Source organism: Salminus brasiliensis, chromosome 23, assembly GCF_030463535.1.
Source record: "Salminus brasiliensis chromosome 23, fSalBra1.hap2, whole genome shotgun sequence".
NCBI classification, from domain to species: Eukaryota; Metazoa; Chordata; class Actinopteri; order Characiformes; family Bryconidae; genus Salminus; species Salminus brasiliensis.
Window position 1 is genome coordinate 31,026,221 of NC_132900.1, and position 15,875 is coordinate 31,042,095.

Consider the following 15,875-nt stretch of genomic DNA (forward strand, 5'->3'; position numbering starts at 1 on the left):
TGACACCAGCCCCTGCTGAACTCAGGGACCTGCTCTTCAATAACAGGAAGTGGGGTGGGCGTAATTGCAGTTCTATTTCTGTTCCTGGATCAGTTTTCAAGGCAACACGCGGCGGGGGGGAAGGCGGGACAGCTGTATGCCCCCTTCTGTTACCCCCTGAGAAAGAAAATAGGGGTATTATGTCACTGGCATTTATGCTGACTCAGCTTTTAACAGCACAGGAACAACTGGCCCTCTATAAATAGCCTGCTGAAAACACACCAGCTGTTTTACAGCATTTCACAACTTTCTCTCTCTCTCTCTCGCTCTCTCTCTCTCTCTGTGTGGAGTGGCAGCTCTCTCACAGCTGAGCATTACGGTCACACTGCACGTGCTAATCGTTCGGCTCCTCGTTACGGGCTAATATGCAGTTTTTCCACCAAGCCAGGCTGAGGGATTATTTTAACCATGACCTCATGCTGTAGGATTGGTCAATGGAATGGAACAGAGCTCCAGAACAGTTTTAACATGAGCCTGAAAATACACAATCAGGACAAAAGTAATGGGACACCTGCGTGTTCTTAGTTTCTTTAAAAATCAAGATTTTTTTCTCCCGCTTTTGTTGGAGTAACTGTCTCTACTGTCCAGGGAAGAAGACTTTCTACTAGATTTTGGAGAATCGCTGCTGTGAGGATTTGATTGCATTCAGCATAAGAGCGTTAGTGAGGTCAGGATGTTGGATGATCACCACCTCATCTCACCTCACCTCATCCCAAGTACTGGGTGGTGCACCATCCATCATTAGGCATGGTGTCAATAAGTATCCAGAGAGTAGAGAGTAGAGTAGTATTGGCAGTATGTCTCTACAGGGACTAGACAAGCTGTGTGTGTGTGTGTGTGTGTGTGTGTGTGTGCATTTGCACATCTGTGTCAGCAGCAATGGGTGCAACTTAAAGTAGCTGAATGCATTCATTAGAATGGGTGTCCACAAACTTTTGGACATACCATTCAGGACTCACACCTCACATGGTGAAGCACTAAATGCTGACCACGACTGAATGAAAGAAAACACTCCAGGCAGATCCACCAATCTCTAGGTCACTTTTCCGGACCAACACCTCGTCTCCAGAGGGCCAGGCTCGGCAGCAGACGCCATGAGCTACAAAAGGACATCTGCCACAGGGATATTTTACCAAGCACATGAATGTAGTGGTTTCTGGTTGGCTGTGACGGCTCACTTGTCTGTCTGCAGGCGGAAGGTCCAGCCTCTCCTTTTTGACCGTCCATGCCTTATATAGTCCCATCCTGCCTTATATAAGCCCTGGTATCAGGTGGATGCATAAGGGCGTCCACCTCAAACAACGTCTTATAGGGGGATACCACAAATTTTTCAAAATAATTGAATATATAAGTATATAAATATATATAAATTAAATATCTTTAATACTAATATCCACATTTGTACTACACGAAATGATTGGTGAACCTACATATCTGCTGAGTTTATAAATTCTATATATATTTAAAACTAAAATATCTAAAATATCAAAGAAATTAGTAGAGATGCACCGATTGCAATTTCTTGGCCAATTAATAATATCTGACTAATTTGGATAATAACTTTGTTCATTAATACTAATAAATCAATAAGATCAGCTACTCTAGATCAAACACAGACATTAGAGGCTTGTATAAAACTCTATAGCAGCGTTTAAAGGCTTTCGGTCGTGTTGTACACAATGACGTTTCACTTGTCTGTCTGCAGAAGGTCCAGCCTATCCTTTATGATCGACCCCTGTCAGCTCTGGCAGTCGCTAAAAAGCAAAGATGTCCATTATGGACGGAAACGATTTCAAAATCAGTCTTAAATTGGGCTGTATATTAATTAATATTGCATAATTCAGTCACAGGGTCATTTACAGTGTTTGGGGTGAAGGGTGTGCTGCAGAGAAATGCACAGAGTCTGATTTCTTTACAGCTGCTGTGATATTAAGCAGAAATCAATGTTTTAATACCAAGAGTCATTTAATTTATTTACTATGCATTTTTTAATGTTGAATGGAGAAATGCTGGCAAATATAAAATTATATGTTTTTCGAGGGAACGTCACCATTTTCCACAATAGTGTGACGTAGCTTTTTGAGGCATTAAACTCTATAGACGGTTCCATTCACCACCACTGTAAATAACTCTGATTTGGGGAGTTTCTCTAGAATGAACTGAATGACTTTGTTTATAGTGTAACCATTAAATTATGCAGACAATTTGAATAATCTGCAGAATTCCCTGTTTAATACCTCGATACCAATATCGAAAACTACTGAGTTCACTATCCTCAACCATCTCAGTCTCTAATACATAGCTAACATCATCACACACCAGGCTGGATCAGTTATAGAACTGGACTGGACCCATTTCTCAGATCCAGCATCTAACCTCATGGCACGTTTTGCGTCAGGTGCTTCTTCGCATCTCCAGGACTTCAAGACTACACACCAGATCTAACCCAGCCCCTCCCGAAGCAGAGCAAAGAGTATCGCTGTGACTCACGTTGGTGGAGTTGGTCCGGCCCAGGCCCTGGTTCTGGTTGTGGTTCTCCTGCTGCTCCCTGAACTGCAGGCCAGCCAGGTGCCTCTCCAGCGCCGCCCAGTCCATGGTGGGGAGCTGAGACTCCTCCAACACGTTCTCCTCTTTGTAACCCCCAAGGCGGTAGCAGCTCCCGGTCCCTGTCCCGCCACCTCCCAGCACCCCCGTCCCGCCGCCTCCGCCCGCACCAGGGCTCCTGTGTCCAGGCTTGGCCAGGCCCTTCCCCCTGCCCGAGCTCGGGGACAGGAGGTGCTGGGTGTTGGGCAGGATCAAGTTGCCGTTCTGCTTGAGTTCCTCGGGGACGGCGGCCGCGAGCGTGGCCGTGGTCTGGCCTGTCAGGGGTGGCGGAGGGCCCTTAACATCCTGGAGCTCCTCGGCCAGGCTGCGGCTGTTCGCCGCCTTGCGGAAGGTTCCGTCATCCTCGGATGTCTGCTGGCTGACGGCGTAGTCGGCGCCGTACTCGTTCTCCCAGTCCTCTATGACCCTCTTCTTGTACTGCTGGTAGTCCTCGTCCTCTTCCTCGTAGTCCTCCAAGGCGGCCAGCTCCAGGCTGGGCGAGGACTTGCACTCCGAGCACGGCGTCACCTTGTTGGAGTTGGACTCGGAGCCGGAGCGGCTGGAGGCGTCGCTCCCCAGGTCCATGCCATCCTCCCGGTAATCCTGAGAGAGAGATGGGAGGAGGGAGAGAGTTAGTATAAGGAGTTATACTAACAGGGCCAGTCCAGCACAGTGCAAAAGTTTTTGGACACCTGAGAAAAATGTATTTAAATGTAAATCTGGTCAATAAGTGCCCCCCACCCCCTCAGTTTGTACTAATACTCAATACTAATTCCTATCTGCAAGATTAGGTTATCACAAGTTTCCAGGCTCATGCGAGTGAAAGCCTCCTACTTTCAGACTCCTCGGCAGAAAGGGAGAAAGGCTGGGAGTTTGAACTTACGATGAACTGCTGATGATCAGACACTTAGACAGTTGGGCCACTCTAAAGCTGTGAAGCTGTGCACATTTCTGCGTCCAAAAAAGGATCCGAATAAGAGCTGTGTTTATATACGGAGTTAGGGCTGGGCGATGTGGTCAAAGAGTAATATCACGATACTTAAAGACAATTTTTCAAGACGATATTTATCACAATATTTTAATTAAAAACTGCCACGTAAACCCTCTGTCCCACACTGAGTACAGTGATTTTCACTCACATTCGTCTGCACCCTATACAGTTAAACAGCACTAAATTCAATGCTTCTCGATGTTCCTTTTCATATCGTTACGATACAGCACAGAAATACGATTCAGACATTTCCCGAATCTGTACAGCCCGCCCTTTCAAGTGCACCTCATCACAAGATCGTACGTGACTCACGTCCAGGGTTACGAAGCTACAAAGAAAGGTTGAGAAACTCGTCTCTGTCTCTGGAAGCGTCTAACCGATGGATCTGTGTGTCCGTCGTCTGCCTCTTATCTGTAACTGGTGGAATCGTGCATCCGCCTATAGTTCTGTGTGAAACTGACCAATGGACACTCACAAACATACAGCTCTGGAAAGAATTAAGAGACCAAATCTTTCTTAAATCTTCATCTCTAGCTGTTTTCCTCCAGGAATTTCATCAAACAGAGCTGAGTTTGCTTATTTTGCAGACTATGAACGGCATAAAGTCCCAACAGCAATGTGAGAGACTAGTGGAGTCTCAGCAAGTTCAAATATTAGCACTGTGTGTTTACATTTCAATAATAACGTCTTTGCTTTATAATTATAATATGGGGCAGTGGTGGCCGGGCTATTGATAACAGGGTTGTGGGTTCGATTCCCGAGCTCGGCAAGCTGACACTGTTGGGCCCTTGAGCAAGGCCCTTCACCATCTCTGCTCCCTGGGCTGCCCACCGCTCTGGGTGTGTGTGTACTCACTGCCCCTAGTTCACTAGTGTGTGTATGAGTGTGTGTTCACTACCACAGATGGGTCAAATGCGGAGGACACATTTCACTGTATATAGTACAGCGACAAATACGTGCACCTTTACCTTCACCTTTTAATTATTATAATCATTTCTTTGCATTATTATTTGAGCAGCTGTTTTTGAGCAGTTGTCATTTCTGCAAATAAATAAATAAATAAATAAATAAATAAATAAATAAATAAATAGCCAATATTTTTATTTGGAATTTAGAGGAAATGTTGTCCATGGTTTATGAAATACAACACTAATGTTAATTTCCCTAAATACACTTTCTATAAACAGTAAAACCAGAGAATCTGATCATGTAGGGTGCTCTCGTAAAGCTGTGTGTGTGTGTGTGTGTGTGTGTGTGTGTGTGTGTGTGTGTGCCTGCAGCTGGATAGCAAGCTGGACAGTTCAGTGATATTTCAATGGTTTTGCATCGCTACGTTTAATCCAGTGAGGTGGAGCTGGAGCTGCCCTTAGGGGCCGAAGAAGCAAACATGTGTTCCTCTGAGCATCTGACCATCTCACAAGACGGCGATAACGTCTAGTTTTTATTCTTTTAATGTTTTAAAAACCTTGAATAGCCCAGAATCAACTTCCTTGGCAGGCCTGAGACTTTTCAAACCTCGACAAGCCAGCACTGTGCCACACACACAGAAAAAGCCCAGTCACATGGCATAGAAAGATAAGGAACACAAAAAAAGGAGAAGAATCAGAGGGAGGAGGGGAACGGACTGAGCCAGGAGATGGGCTGGGGTGGGAGGAAACAGGAGGAAGCGGAGAAGAAGGCCGGAGGATTTTGGGAAATGTGCGCACACTTAGATTAGTGGCTTCAGTGCCACGCCGCTCCCACACCAGAAACACAATCAGGCTTCCTGCATCAGGAGGCCTTTCCTTCCTGCATGCGCTTTCTTAGCGCGCTGACGGATGCAGGGTGACGCACCGCCCTCTGGGTCTCCGCTCGCTCCCTCTCTCTCCAGCGCTTTGAGTCTGGCTGGATTAGTGAGCACTGATTTCTCCATGGACAGACAGACAGCTTGTGCTGCTAGACTCCTAATGAATGACGAGGCTTCTCTGTAGTCTGCAGGAAAACGCCAGCTTGCTCAATCTGACGTCAGTTCAGCCTTTTCAGCCTTGTAATTCAGAGCAGTTTTGATAGTAAATGGACTAAAGACTGGCTGGACTATGCACTTAACTACAGCCTCTGAAGTGAAGATGGCAAATTTAAGACACTGCCTCGACCCAACCCAGTTGTTAATGTGGGATCATGCGGCCTTTGCCGAGCTATTTTTATGCTTCTGGCCTTTGCGCCCCCACAGGTTTATATTCAGAGAGCATAACTGCAACTCTGGCGTATAATTACACACAAATACAACCCGGTGTGCAAGAAATACAACTACACGCTACTGAAGCAGCCTAATAGACCTCACATCGTGAACCGACCCGACAGAACACACTGGGCAGTTCTGATTAAACTCAGCAAACCAACCAAATTTTCAACCATATCACAGGATTATAGAATCAGATTTCACTTTAATTGGCCTTTTTTTTCTCTTGAAGCTTGAACAGCATTAATTCTTCAGTATTTACACACTTATTACTAAGGATGTCCTGATCCACTGGATCTGGGCTTATTCAGGCCTGTTTTAATGGATCGGGTATGGGCTATTTTAATGCTAGTCCAGTTCCCCGTCTTTCTTTTAACTGTGGTGTTTTAACCAAAGCGCCATCTGGTGACATGATCCCCAGCCGGACGCTCTCAGAAGGTAAATAAAGGAGTTGAACCTGAAAACAGACCATAATATCTGACCCTTTATAAAACTCTCACTGAAACGCTCTGTTTTACCAGCAGGAGAACCGCAGAACCGCTCGCTCGCTTTTCTCTGTTCTTAAACCAGCACTGAAGAACCCGTTCAGAACCGAGTGGAGGCTAACGCTAATGCTAACACACACACACACTATAGAAACCCCAATTACACACACACACACATTCACCCACTATAAACACACAGTTCTTACACACCAGTAGACCAACAACCACAGAAACCAGTCCTGAGTGTGTACTACTACACACACACACACACACACTCATACACACACAAGTAAGTTGTACATATTGCCAATAGAATAGGACCCTCTGGAGCAGATAATAAACATCATGACCCTATTGGCTCCATGCTGCCTAATAATGCCAGGCGTGGGCTAGAGGAGGGGTGTAATAAAGCCCCCCAGCATTGAGGAGCTGTGGAGCAGTGGAAGAGCTGTGCTCTCTGGAGTGATGATGATGGTGGTGGAGCTCCATCCAGTACTTCTGGGATGAGTTGGGGAGTTGCTGATGAGCTGGGATGGTGACCTCACTTACGCTCTTGTTGCTGAGTGCAATCAAATCCTCACAGCAATCTTCCTCCGAAATCTAGTAGAAAGTCTCCTTCTCTGGACAGTAGAGACAGTTACTCCAACAGAAGCAGGATCAGCTCTTTTTAATAGCCTTGATTTCAGAAGAAGGAAAGGAATGAGCAGGCGTCCCAATACTTTTGCTTTGTCCATATAGTGCACAGCTAACGGTGGTTACTACACTTTAATAACAGATGTCAGCAAATATGATTGAGGTCATATTATTGTTTGATACGTCAAGATTGTTAAACAGAAAGACAATTAAATTGGGCATTTAATAAAATAAATAAATAAATAAATAAGACTTTTTTGAGAAAACAAATGAATTTAAAGCCAAATAACTATTTATTAAATTCGCACAGTTTGTAGTATTAATATAATTTAGTAATTATTATGTTTGATACTTTAGAAGCTCCGTACAGGAGAGAATAGCGGACTGAAAGGTTCACGTGAAATACAAGCAACGTAAACTGCGTAGCCTGTATAGCGTCACCTAGGCAACGCAACGTAGCTAGCTGCATAAGCCGGACTGCGTACGTGCCCTCGAGCCTCTGAAATAGACCGGCTAACACCAAACTAATGGTCAGCTGAACCCGATAAAGACACCGGCTACTCCTTTTCACCCCTCCACACAATTCACACTCGGCCAGAACTTCATTTAAGACCCTCCGCGACCCTCCGCGACCCTCCGCGTCTCACCGTAGCGCTCATCGGCTAGCCGCTCCGCCGCACCGCCCGCTTCCCTCAGATGACAGCGCCTTCCCCATCACCCCGCGGCGAGGCTCCAACCGCGGCGATAAATGTCCTCGTCGAGAGTCTCAGCGATTAATACTCGGCCGTTTTAAACCATTTAGAGTCGAGGAGGCTGTTTTTACAGCTCCGGTTTGAGGCAAGCCGCGGGAATCCGCTTTTTGAATCTGCGCATGCGCTCCGGTGGCTTAAAAGGGCACGGGGTGAATGTGACGAAAGCCGCCTTTAAGCGCGAGCGCTGCTGTTGTGTTATTAAAGAGTGACATCATTTCAAGTGTGGACGTTTTGACGTTTTAAGTAATGACGTGGTGGGACCTCAGCTCGCGTGGAGTAGCCAAACACACACACATACACACACACACACACACACACACACATACACGCGCGCGCGCGCTGATTCGACACAGTGGCACACAACTCAATGCAATGCAAATGAACAGCTGCACCCCGGTTATTCCTGCAGATTTGCCCTTTTTATCAGGAGCTGTGCTAATCTATTGGATTATTGGATATAGATTATTATTGTGCATGTGAAATATGACGTATTTACTTCATATATCTTTCCAAAAACTAGGTGCACAAGTATAGCTGCTCTGCTAACGTAGCAGGAACATGCACAAACCCTCTATCTCTCTCTCTCTCTCTCTCACACACACACAAACACACACACACACAAATGCATGTGTATTTATTTACGTATTTATGGTGATTATGTTCAAATACGTATGCATGCATTTGCATAAGGTTGTGCAAATGTGTGTGTGTGTTTGTTGTGTGTATTGTATTAGCAGCTATGCTAGTCATATATAATTTCTATTATATACAAGAGAGGTTTGGGGTTTCTCGTGCACTTTAAATATATATCTATAGGAGACCCCAAGCCTCTCCCAAACGACACCAGAGCAAATATGTCTACTTCATTAGAAGCTATGCTAGCTATGCTGTAGGTATAGGTCTTTATTTATGTGGCACATAGCCTATTCAAAGTGCTCGAGACCCCAAGCCTCTCCCAAACGTCACCGTGCACGCGCGGCAGCCCCACTATGTACAATACAGTACTATATATGTATATATATGTATATTTATATGCATTTATAGTAGGAATGTGTGCACGTTATGTCGAGGCGAGCTACTTACTCACTTCCACTGTAGTTAGCAATGTGGCCATAAATAGGGTGCATATTTAAAGTGCACGAGATCCCAAGCCTCTCCCAAACGTCACCGTGTGCGCGCGCGTCAGCACCACTATTGCGCAGCCAATAAAAAAAAAAAAATAAATAAATAAAAATAATAATAGTACAGTAAATTAAACAGTCATTAAAAAAAATATTTAAAAAAATATATATATCGATGAAACGGAAATTTTACGGAATCGCAGAGTCACTCACGCGCTGACTCGCTTAATGATGTAATGTCGTAAAAAAAAAAAGTGTGAATGTGAGAAAGCAGATCTCCACCCGGCAACAGAGAGGAGCGGCTGCACACACACTTACACACACACACACTCACACACACTTACACACACACACACTCACACACACACTCGCTGCTGAAAACATGGGCTTGGCCGGCCGGCCGGTCGGCTGTTTGACCGTCAGGGTTCACTCGCGGTCCTCGCACCGGCTCAGGGGGCTCCGCGAGCCCCCTGAGCCGGTGCGAGGACCGCGAGTGAACCCGGCAGGAGCGGCGCGTGGAGCGGGGACTTACTGTCATGTTCTCTGGGCGCGCGGATCTCCTCCTCAGGACATGATCCAGCCCTGGAGCGCGAGAGGGGCGGTCAAACACGGCTCAACTTCAGCTGATCGGGCTCGCGGGCACACGCGGCGCTTAGCCGCCGATGGGAGAGCGCGCCGGCGAGGAGGGGCAGAGGGAGCGCGCGCTGTACTTCATGTCTCCGCGAGGAAGGAGGCAGCAGCCCCCGGGTTCAACACGCGCGCACGCACGCTTACATACACACACGCATACTATACGCGCGGGCGCGCACACACATACACACACACACACACACACACACAGTCTCTCTCTCTCTCTCTCTCCCTTACTCCTCCCTCTCCCCAGATTTCTCCTGCCTCGCGCTCTCACTCTTTCCTTCTGCTCTCTCTCACTGTTTACCTCACCCCCCCCTCTCTCTCTCTCTCTCTCTCTCTCTCTCTCTCTCTCTCTCTCTGTCTCTATGTCCCCTCCCTCTCTCTCTCTCTTCTGAGTGTATCTCTCTCTCTCTCTCTCTCTCTCTCTCTCTCTGTCTGTCTCTATGTCCCCTCCCTCTCTCTCTCTCTTCTGAGTGTATCTCTCTCTCTCTCTCTCTCTCTCTCTGTCTGTCTCTATGTCCCCTCCCTCTCTCTCTCCTCTCTTCTGAGTGTATCTCTCTCTCTCTGTCTCTATGTCCCCTCCCTCTCTCTCCTCTCTTCTGAGTGTATCTTTCTCTCTCTATCTGTCTCTATGTCCCCTCCCTCTCTCTCTCTCTCTCTCTCTCTTCTGAGTGTATCTCTCTCTCTCACTCTCTCTCTCTCACTCGCTCTCTCTGTCTCTCTCTCTCTCTCTCTGTTTCTATGTCCCCTCCCTCTCTCTCTCTCTCTTCTGAGTGTATCTCTCTCTCATTCTCTCTGTCTCTCTCTCTCTGTCTCTATGTCCCCTCCCTCTCTCTCTCCTCTTTTCTGAGTGTATCTCTCTCTCTCACTCTCTCTCTCTCTCTCTCTCTCTCTCTCTCTCTCTCTCTCTCAGGGAGAATTCCATAGCATACCGAACAGGATTCATTTCCTACATCTAACCTTATATGAGACTAAATGTCCAAATGTTTGTGGACACTCCCTGTAAGGAATACATTCAGCTGCTTTCAGTTTCACCTATTGCTGATCCAGACAGCCTCTCTACTCCATGTAGAAAAGTACTGCCAGTAGAATAGGACTCTTGACACCATGCCTAATTCAGCATTGAGCTGTGGAGCAGTGGAACTGGATCTGGAATGATGGATGGTGCTCATCCACTCTTCAAAATCTAGCAGAAAACCTTCTTCCCTGGACAGTAGAAAGAGTTACTCCAACAAAAGCAGGATCAGCTCTTTTTTGAAACAATGAATAAGCAGGTGTCCCAATACTTTTGTCCATATGGCGTATGTATCTTTTTTGCAGGGCCCTCTTTAGTCACCCATTGGCGGTGGCTGCATCCAGTGACCACTGCTGCAAGCGTTCAGCAGCACAGGCTATTTCGGGCATGTGCTCTGCGGGGAACAGCTGGTAACATTTCAATCATTTAAACCAAACGTGAAGACTCGGCCCTCGCTCCGGCGGGAGCGTGGCGGCGGGCAGAAGCCCATGTGTGTGATCTATAGTGTTCGTGTCCACGGCCGTGTGCATTCAGTGGAAATCTACATGTTTTCGGGGTCAGTGTGAGCTCCACCAGCAAACAACTGTGCTGTGCAACAACAAAGGGTTACACCCTTATAATGAGAGAGCATCACTTCAAAGGCCTCATGCGGAGACGCTCTCCGTGGTGCTGAGAGGCGCGTAAAATCGGGGGTCTTTAGTGAAGCCAGGGCCGAGGGCTTGGGTAAAGCCCCGGCTTTAGAAAGCTCCAGTCACCAGACGCCTTCCGGAGAATAGCCTGGAGGCGCAGGGCTGAGGGCAGGGCCTGTCTGCGGCCGATTGAGACATTCGAGAATACAAAGTCTCTTAAAAAGAGAGACATCTCAGGCCCCCGCTTCGCTCCACTCCTCTGCATATAAGGGTGATTCATCAATTAGGGGCACATTTTATTGAATTTTAGGCAGTGTTCAGGCATATTACTCACACCAGTATTCAATTATGCTGTTATTGTCATAACCAGAATGATCAAATACAGCAATAAGCCGCTCAAAGTCACGCAGTAAGACTGCAGACGGCACAATACCACACTTTCTGCACCAATACCAAGATCAAAATCTCAAATCTGACCACAATATGTGCATTTACCCATGTCTACTGTGAAGCCTTTTCCTCTGAGCTTTACAAGGGCCCCTTTCTAGCATCCAGTACCACCCTGTTTACCCTGTAAAAAAGCAGGTTATTGTCTGTAGACTGGGCTAAAAAGCCATCCACCCACCCACTAAGAGCACGGCCAATTGTGCTCACTTAGACTTTGGCTGCCGATGGCAAAGTGGCATGGCTGGGGATTTGAACTCACAACCTTGTGAACTTGTGTTAGGGGTAGTGCATTAGAACCACTGCCACGAGTGTAGATTAGGTATTACATGCAATCACACCAATCAGCCATAACATTAAAACCACCGGTGACTGGTGAGGTGAATCTGTGAGTCTGTGGACAATCTGCTAAGGGGGTGGATCTACATAGTAGCCAGCAAGTGGACGGTCAGTTCTTGAAGGTGATCAAGGTGCTGAAGCAGGAAAACTGGGCAAGTGTAAGAATCTGAGACACTGAGACAAGAACCAAACTGGGAGGTTCTAGACAATGACTGGGTCAGAACATCAGGCAGGTCTTGTGGGGTGTTCCTGGTATGCACTAGTCATACTGCCTAATATACCCACCCCTTGACAGGAGCCACTGTAGATGAAGGTAATCAATGTTTTTCACTTCTCTGGTCATGGGTGCTAATTTTATCCCACCTCTGAATCTTAAAATAATAATAATAATAATAATTATCATAATTATCTGGACACAACACCCTTTTAAGTCCTGTACTATTGGTCAGACTGCTGTTAAAAAAGAAGACCAAGGAGCATCAGGCTACGAAACAGTGTTTGGGCATCCCGGTGAGCACTGTTAGAGCAATTGTGAGGAAATGGAAGCTGCATCATACCACCCAGCCCTGCCTAGACAAGGCCGTCCCTCAAAACCCAGCATCAGAGCAAGGAGGACACTTGGAAGGGAATGTGAACCAGTCATCAATATCAAGAGCTCTGCACACCACTATCCCGTGTGGGAGAATGACTGGAAAAAAACACACACAAGAGCTCAAGTTCTCGAAGTCTGCCAGAAAGTTTGGGGGTCAGATGAGTCGAAGATTCAGCTTTTTAGCCAAAACTCAGAACAGAGTGCTTGTGTGCTGGAAACGTAACCCTGTCCATACGACTACAGACATCCAGCGGTGAAGCATGGGGGCGCTTTTCCTTTAGCACCTTGTTATAACTGAAGGACGGCTGGATGCTGGACAATATGTAGAGACACCTGCTTCAATCTGCCGAAAAAATGAAGCTTTCCGCAGGACGGCGATCCCAAGCACAAGGCCTCGAAAATTCAGAATGGTCCACAAGTAACAACAATGTTACTTTAAGATTATGGGAACATTTTTGATATTATATTATATTTAAAAGTATATTTAATGTCCAGAAATCACTGAATGGCAAGAACTTTTTCTCTAAAAATAGATGCTCCCTCTATTGCCGTGGCAGCCACAGTAAAAACGCTTAGGGCTAATATTACCTCACTTTAAGACAACAAGTCATTATCCTCTGAAAAGCTAATCAGAGGCGCGAATCACCGCTAACTGAAGCGTCACATGAAAAGAAGAAAATTAGGACGAGCAGATCATTCCAGTGAACTTGCTCAGGGACCTCCGACCCGGCGTCGCCTTTTCTGGGCCGAATTCTCATATTTACGTATTCGCACCACCGCCAGCTCATTAGCCTCTCAGCAGGAGGAAGACAACACAATGCCAATCGTTCACCATCACCCCCATATGCTCCTATAGCTACTACACTATACGGACAAAAGTATTGGGACACAATCTGCTATTAAAAAGAGCTGATCCTGCTGTCTCTCTGTCTGTCCAGAGAAGAGGACTAGATTTGCTACTAGATTTTGGAGAAGCATAGCTGTGAGGATTGGATTGCATTCAGTGACACTGGCCTTAGCGAGGTCAGGATGGTGGATAATCTGCTGTATATAGATAGAGTCGATGGCAAAGTGGCATGGCTGGGGATTTGAACTCACAACCTTGTGAACTTGTGTTAGGGGTAGTGCATTAGAACCACTGCCAAAAGTGTAGATTAGGTATTACATGCAATCACACCAATCAGCCATAACATTAAAACCACCGGTGACTGGTGAGGTGAATCTGTGAGTCTGTGGACTCAGGGAATCTGCTAAGGGGGTGGATCTACATAGTAGCCAGCAAGTGGACGGTCAGTTCTTGGAGGCGATGAAGGTGCTGAAGCAGGAAAACTGGGCAAACGTAAGAATCTGAGACACTGAGACAAGAACCAAACTGGGAGGTTCTAGACAATGACTGGGTCAGAACATCTCCACCAAAACATCAGGCAGGACTTGTGGGGTGTTCTTACTCTCTTACTTGGTAGTAGCAATACTTCTTTCTCTATGTGTGTGTGTGTGTGTGTGTGTGTGTGCATTTGCACAACTGTGTCAGCAATGGGTGCAACTTAAAGAAGCTGAATGTCCTCATTGTACTCAAGCCTATAAAGCTAAAGCCCAATAAGATCAAATAAGCGCTCAGTACCTCAAAGAAAGGAGGCGTCGGAGGGTCTTGATAACTTCACTGCTCTCAAAAGAAGAAGAAGAAGAAGAAGAAGAAGCGACGAACGATTTTTGTTGCCAGTAAGAGATTTCGAAGAGGGCTTGTGCCTCTCACCGGGCCTCTTAATGGGCCTCCTACCAGGCCTCTTTCAAGCCTACCGATTGAAATTCTTGTTTTTGCTTTCTTACAATCTTCTTTTTATCTTTTACTCACCGCCTGGGGTGGGCTGCTAGAGAGCAAGAGGAGGAAGGAGAGGAAGGAAAGATACTAAATGCCAATCGGTAAGGTTCACCTGTCTCAATAGGGCTCAAGGGGGGGCTCCAATCAAGCCAGATGCACCTGTCCTGACACCACTGCCAATCATCCCCCTACTCAACTGAAGAAGCTATCAGTCCAGAATCACTACAGTACTATTACTGACACCGGGATAAGACACAGAGAGAGAGAGAGAGAGAGAGAGAGAGAGATGATAAAGAAAGAAAAAGCAAGAAACATCTTCCTCGGCTTATCCGCATCAGCAGTGTCGAGGTTGGGGGGTCGGGGGGTTGGGGGGGGTATGCGGTCAGGGCGCGAGGCTTTCCGACAGTAAAAGAGAAAATGAAACTGTCTCTCTTGTCAATTGCTCACTGGCTTCGAAAGAGAAAGGGCACAAGACGACCTTGGAGGTTTCAACCCTGAGAAAACAGCCCTGGGAAGATGGCAAGGAAGAGGAGGAGGAGGAAGGACAGGCCGGCATAAAAACAGAGACAAGCCAAGCGAGGGGTGATTCAGAGCGAGGGGTGATTCAGTTCGATTGTGATTCTTCAGGAAATGATTCGATTCACCCTGAATTCTGAGTGATCATGAAAATGAATCATTTGAGCTAATAAGCAGAGTATGGATATTGTGAAGATCCTCCTCTGGGTTTGACGACCACCTCACACCGCTTTGTCATACACTATCCAGAGATGTCCAGATGTTTGTGGACACCCTATCCAGCTTCATTAAGCTGGAGTCGGTCTAGTCCCTGTAGAGAAGTACCGCCGATAGAATAGGACTCTCTGGAGCAGATAAATAAACATCATGACCCTATTCTCTTGGCTCCATGCTGCCTAATGACAGGTATGGGGGATAGTAGAGGGGTATGAAGCCCCCCAGCATTGAGCTGTGACCTCCTTACTAACTCTCTCCAGCTCTTGTTGCTGAATGCAATCAAATCTTCACATCCTAGCCTTCAGAAGAAATTCCTTCTAGAATTCAGAAGAAACAATGAACGAGCAGGTGTCCCAATACTTATATATCCATATAGCGTGTTATTACTGCATGTGATCAAAACATCGGCTGCATAAAGACTATTATCCTCACGCTCTTGTGTAATAATAATTGGGTAATGATGTAAGTATACGATGTCATGTCCCCCCCCCCATAACACCTTCAATGACTCAGGGAATCCCCTCAGCCTATCATATTGTCTTTGAGGCAAGACATGGCTAGACTTGCTAGAAAGTTGTTAAGTCCTAAGCACTGCCGCCTGGTCTCATTAGAGAGCGAGTAGTCACTCAACATCAGGATCAAAGCCGAATACTGGCCTGATTAGATCAAACCGAAAGCCAGCAGTGATTAGCGGAGACTGGAGATGTTAATCAGTCAGATTGGTCAGGCAGGGTGGTGTGGGGGGCACCAGCGCAAGACTCACTCCCACCACCACCATCACCATCACCACCACTACTACTCCCCCTAGGCCCCTTAATCCATCTAGGCCAGTGGGACTGGAGGTCATGGT

General features: G+C 46.6%; 1 protein-coding gene across 3 annotated transcripts in view; it reads right to left on the reverse strand.

Moving 5' to 3' along the window:
• schip1 (schwannomin interacting protein 1) overlaps nt 1–15,875 on the reverse strand; it is a 337,418-nt gene that overhangs the window by 61,670 nt on the left and 259,873 nt on the right. Inside the window, exons 1-2 of one of the 3 annotated variants that reach the window (XM_072668497.1) lie at nt 9,355–9,752; nt 2,530–3,225 (exon numbers count right to left, since the gene is read on the reverse strand). In XM_072668497.1, coding sequence (XP_072524598.1) covers nt 2,530–3,225; nt 9,355–9,360 — 702 coding nt within the window. In that variant the 5' untranslated portion in view covers nt 9,361–9,752. Of the gene's footprint in view, nt 1–2,529; nt 3,226–7,596; nt 7,785–9,354; nt 9,753–15,875 lie in introns of those variants that run through there. The other 2 variants (XM_072668496.1, XM_072668495.1) reach the window with 2 other exon arrangements.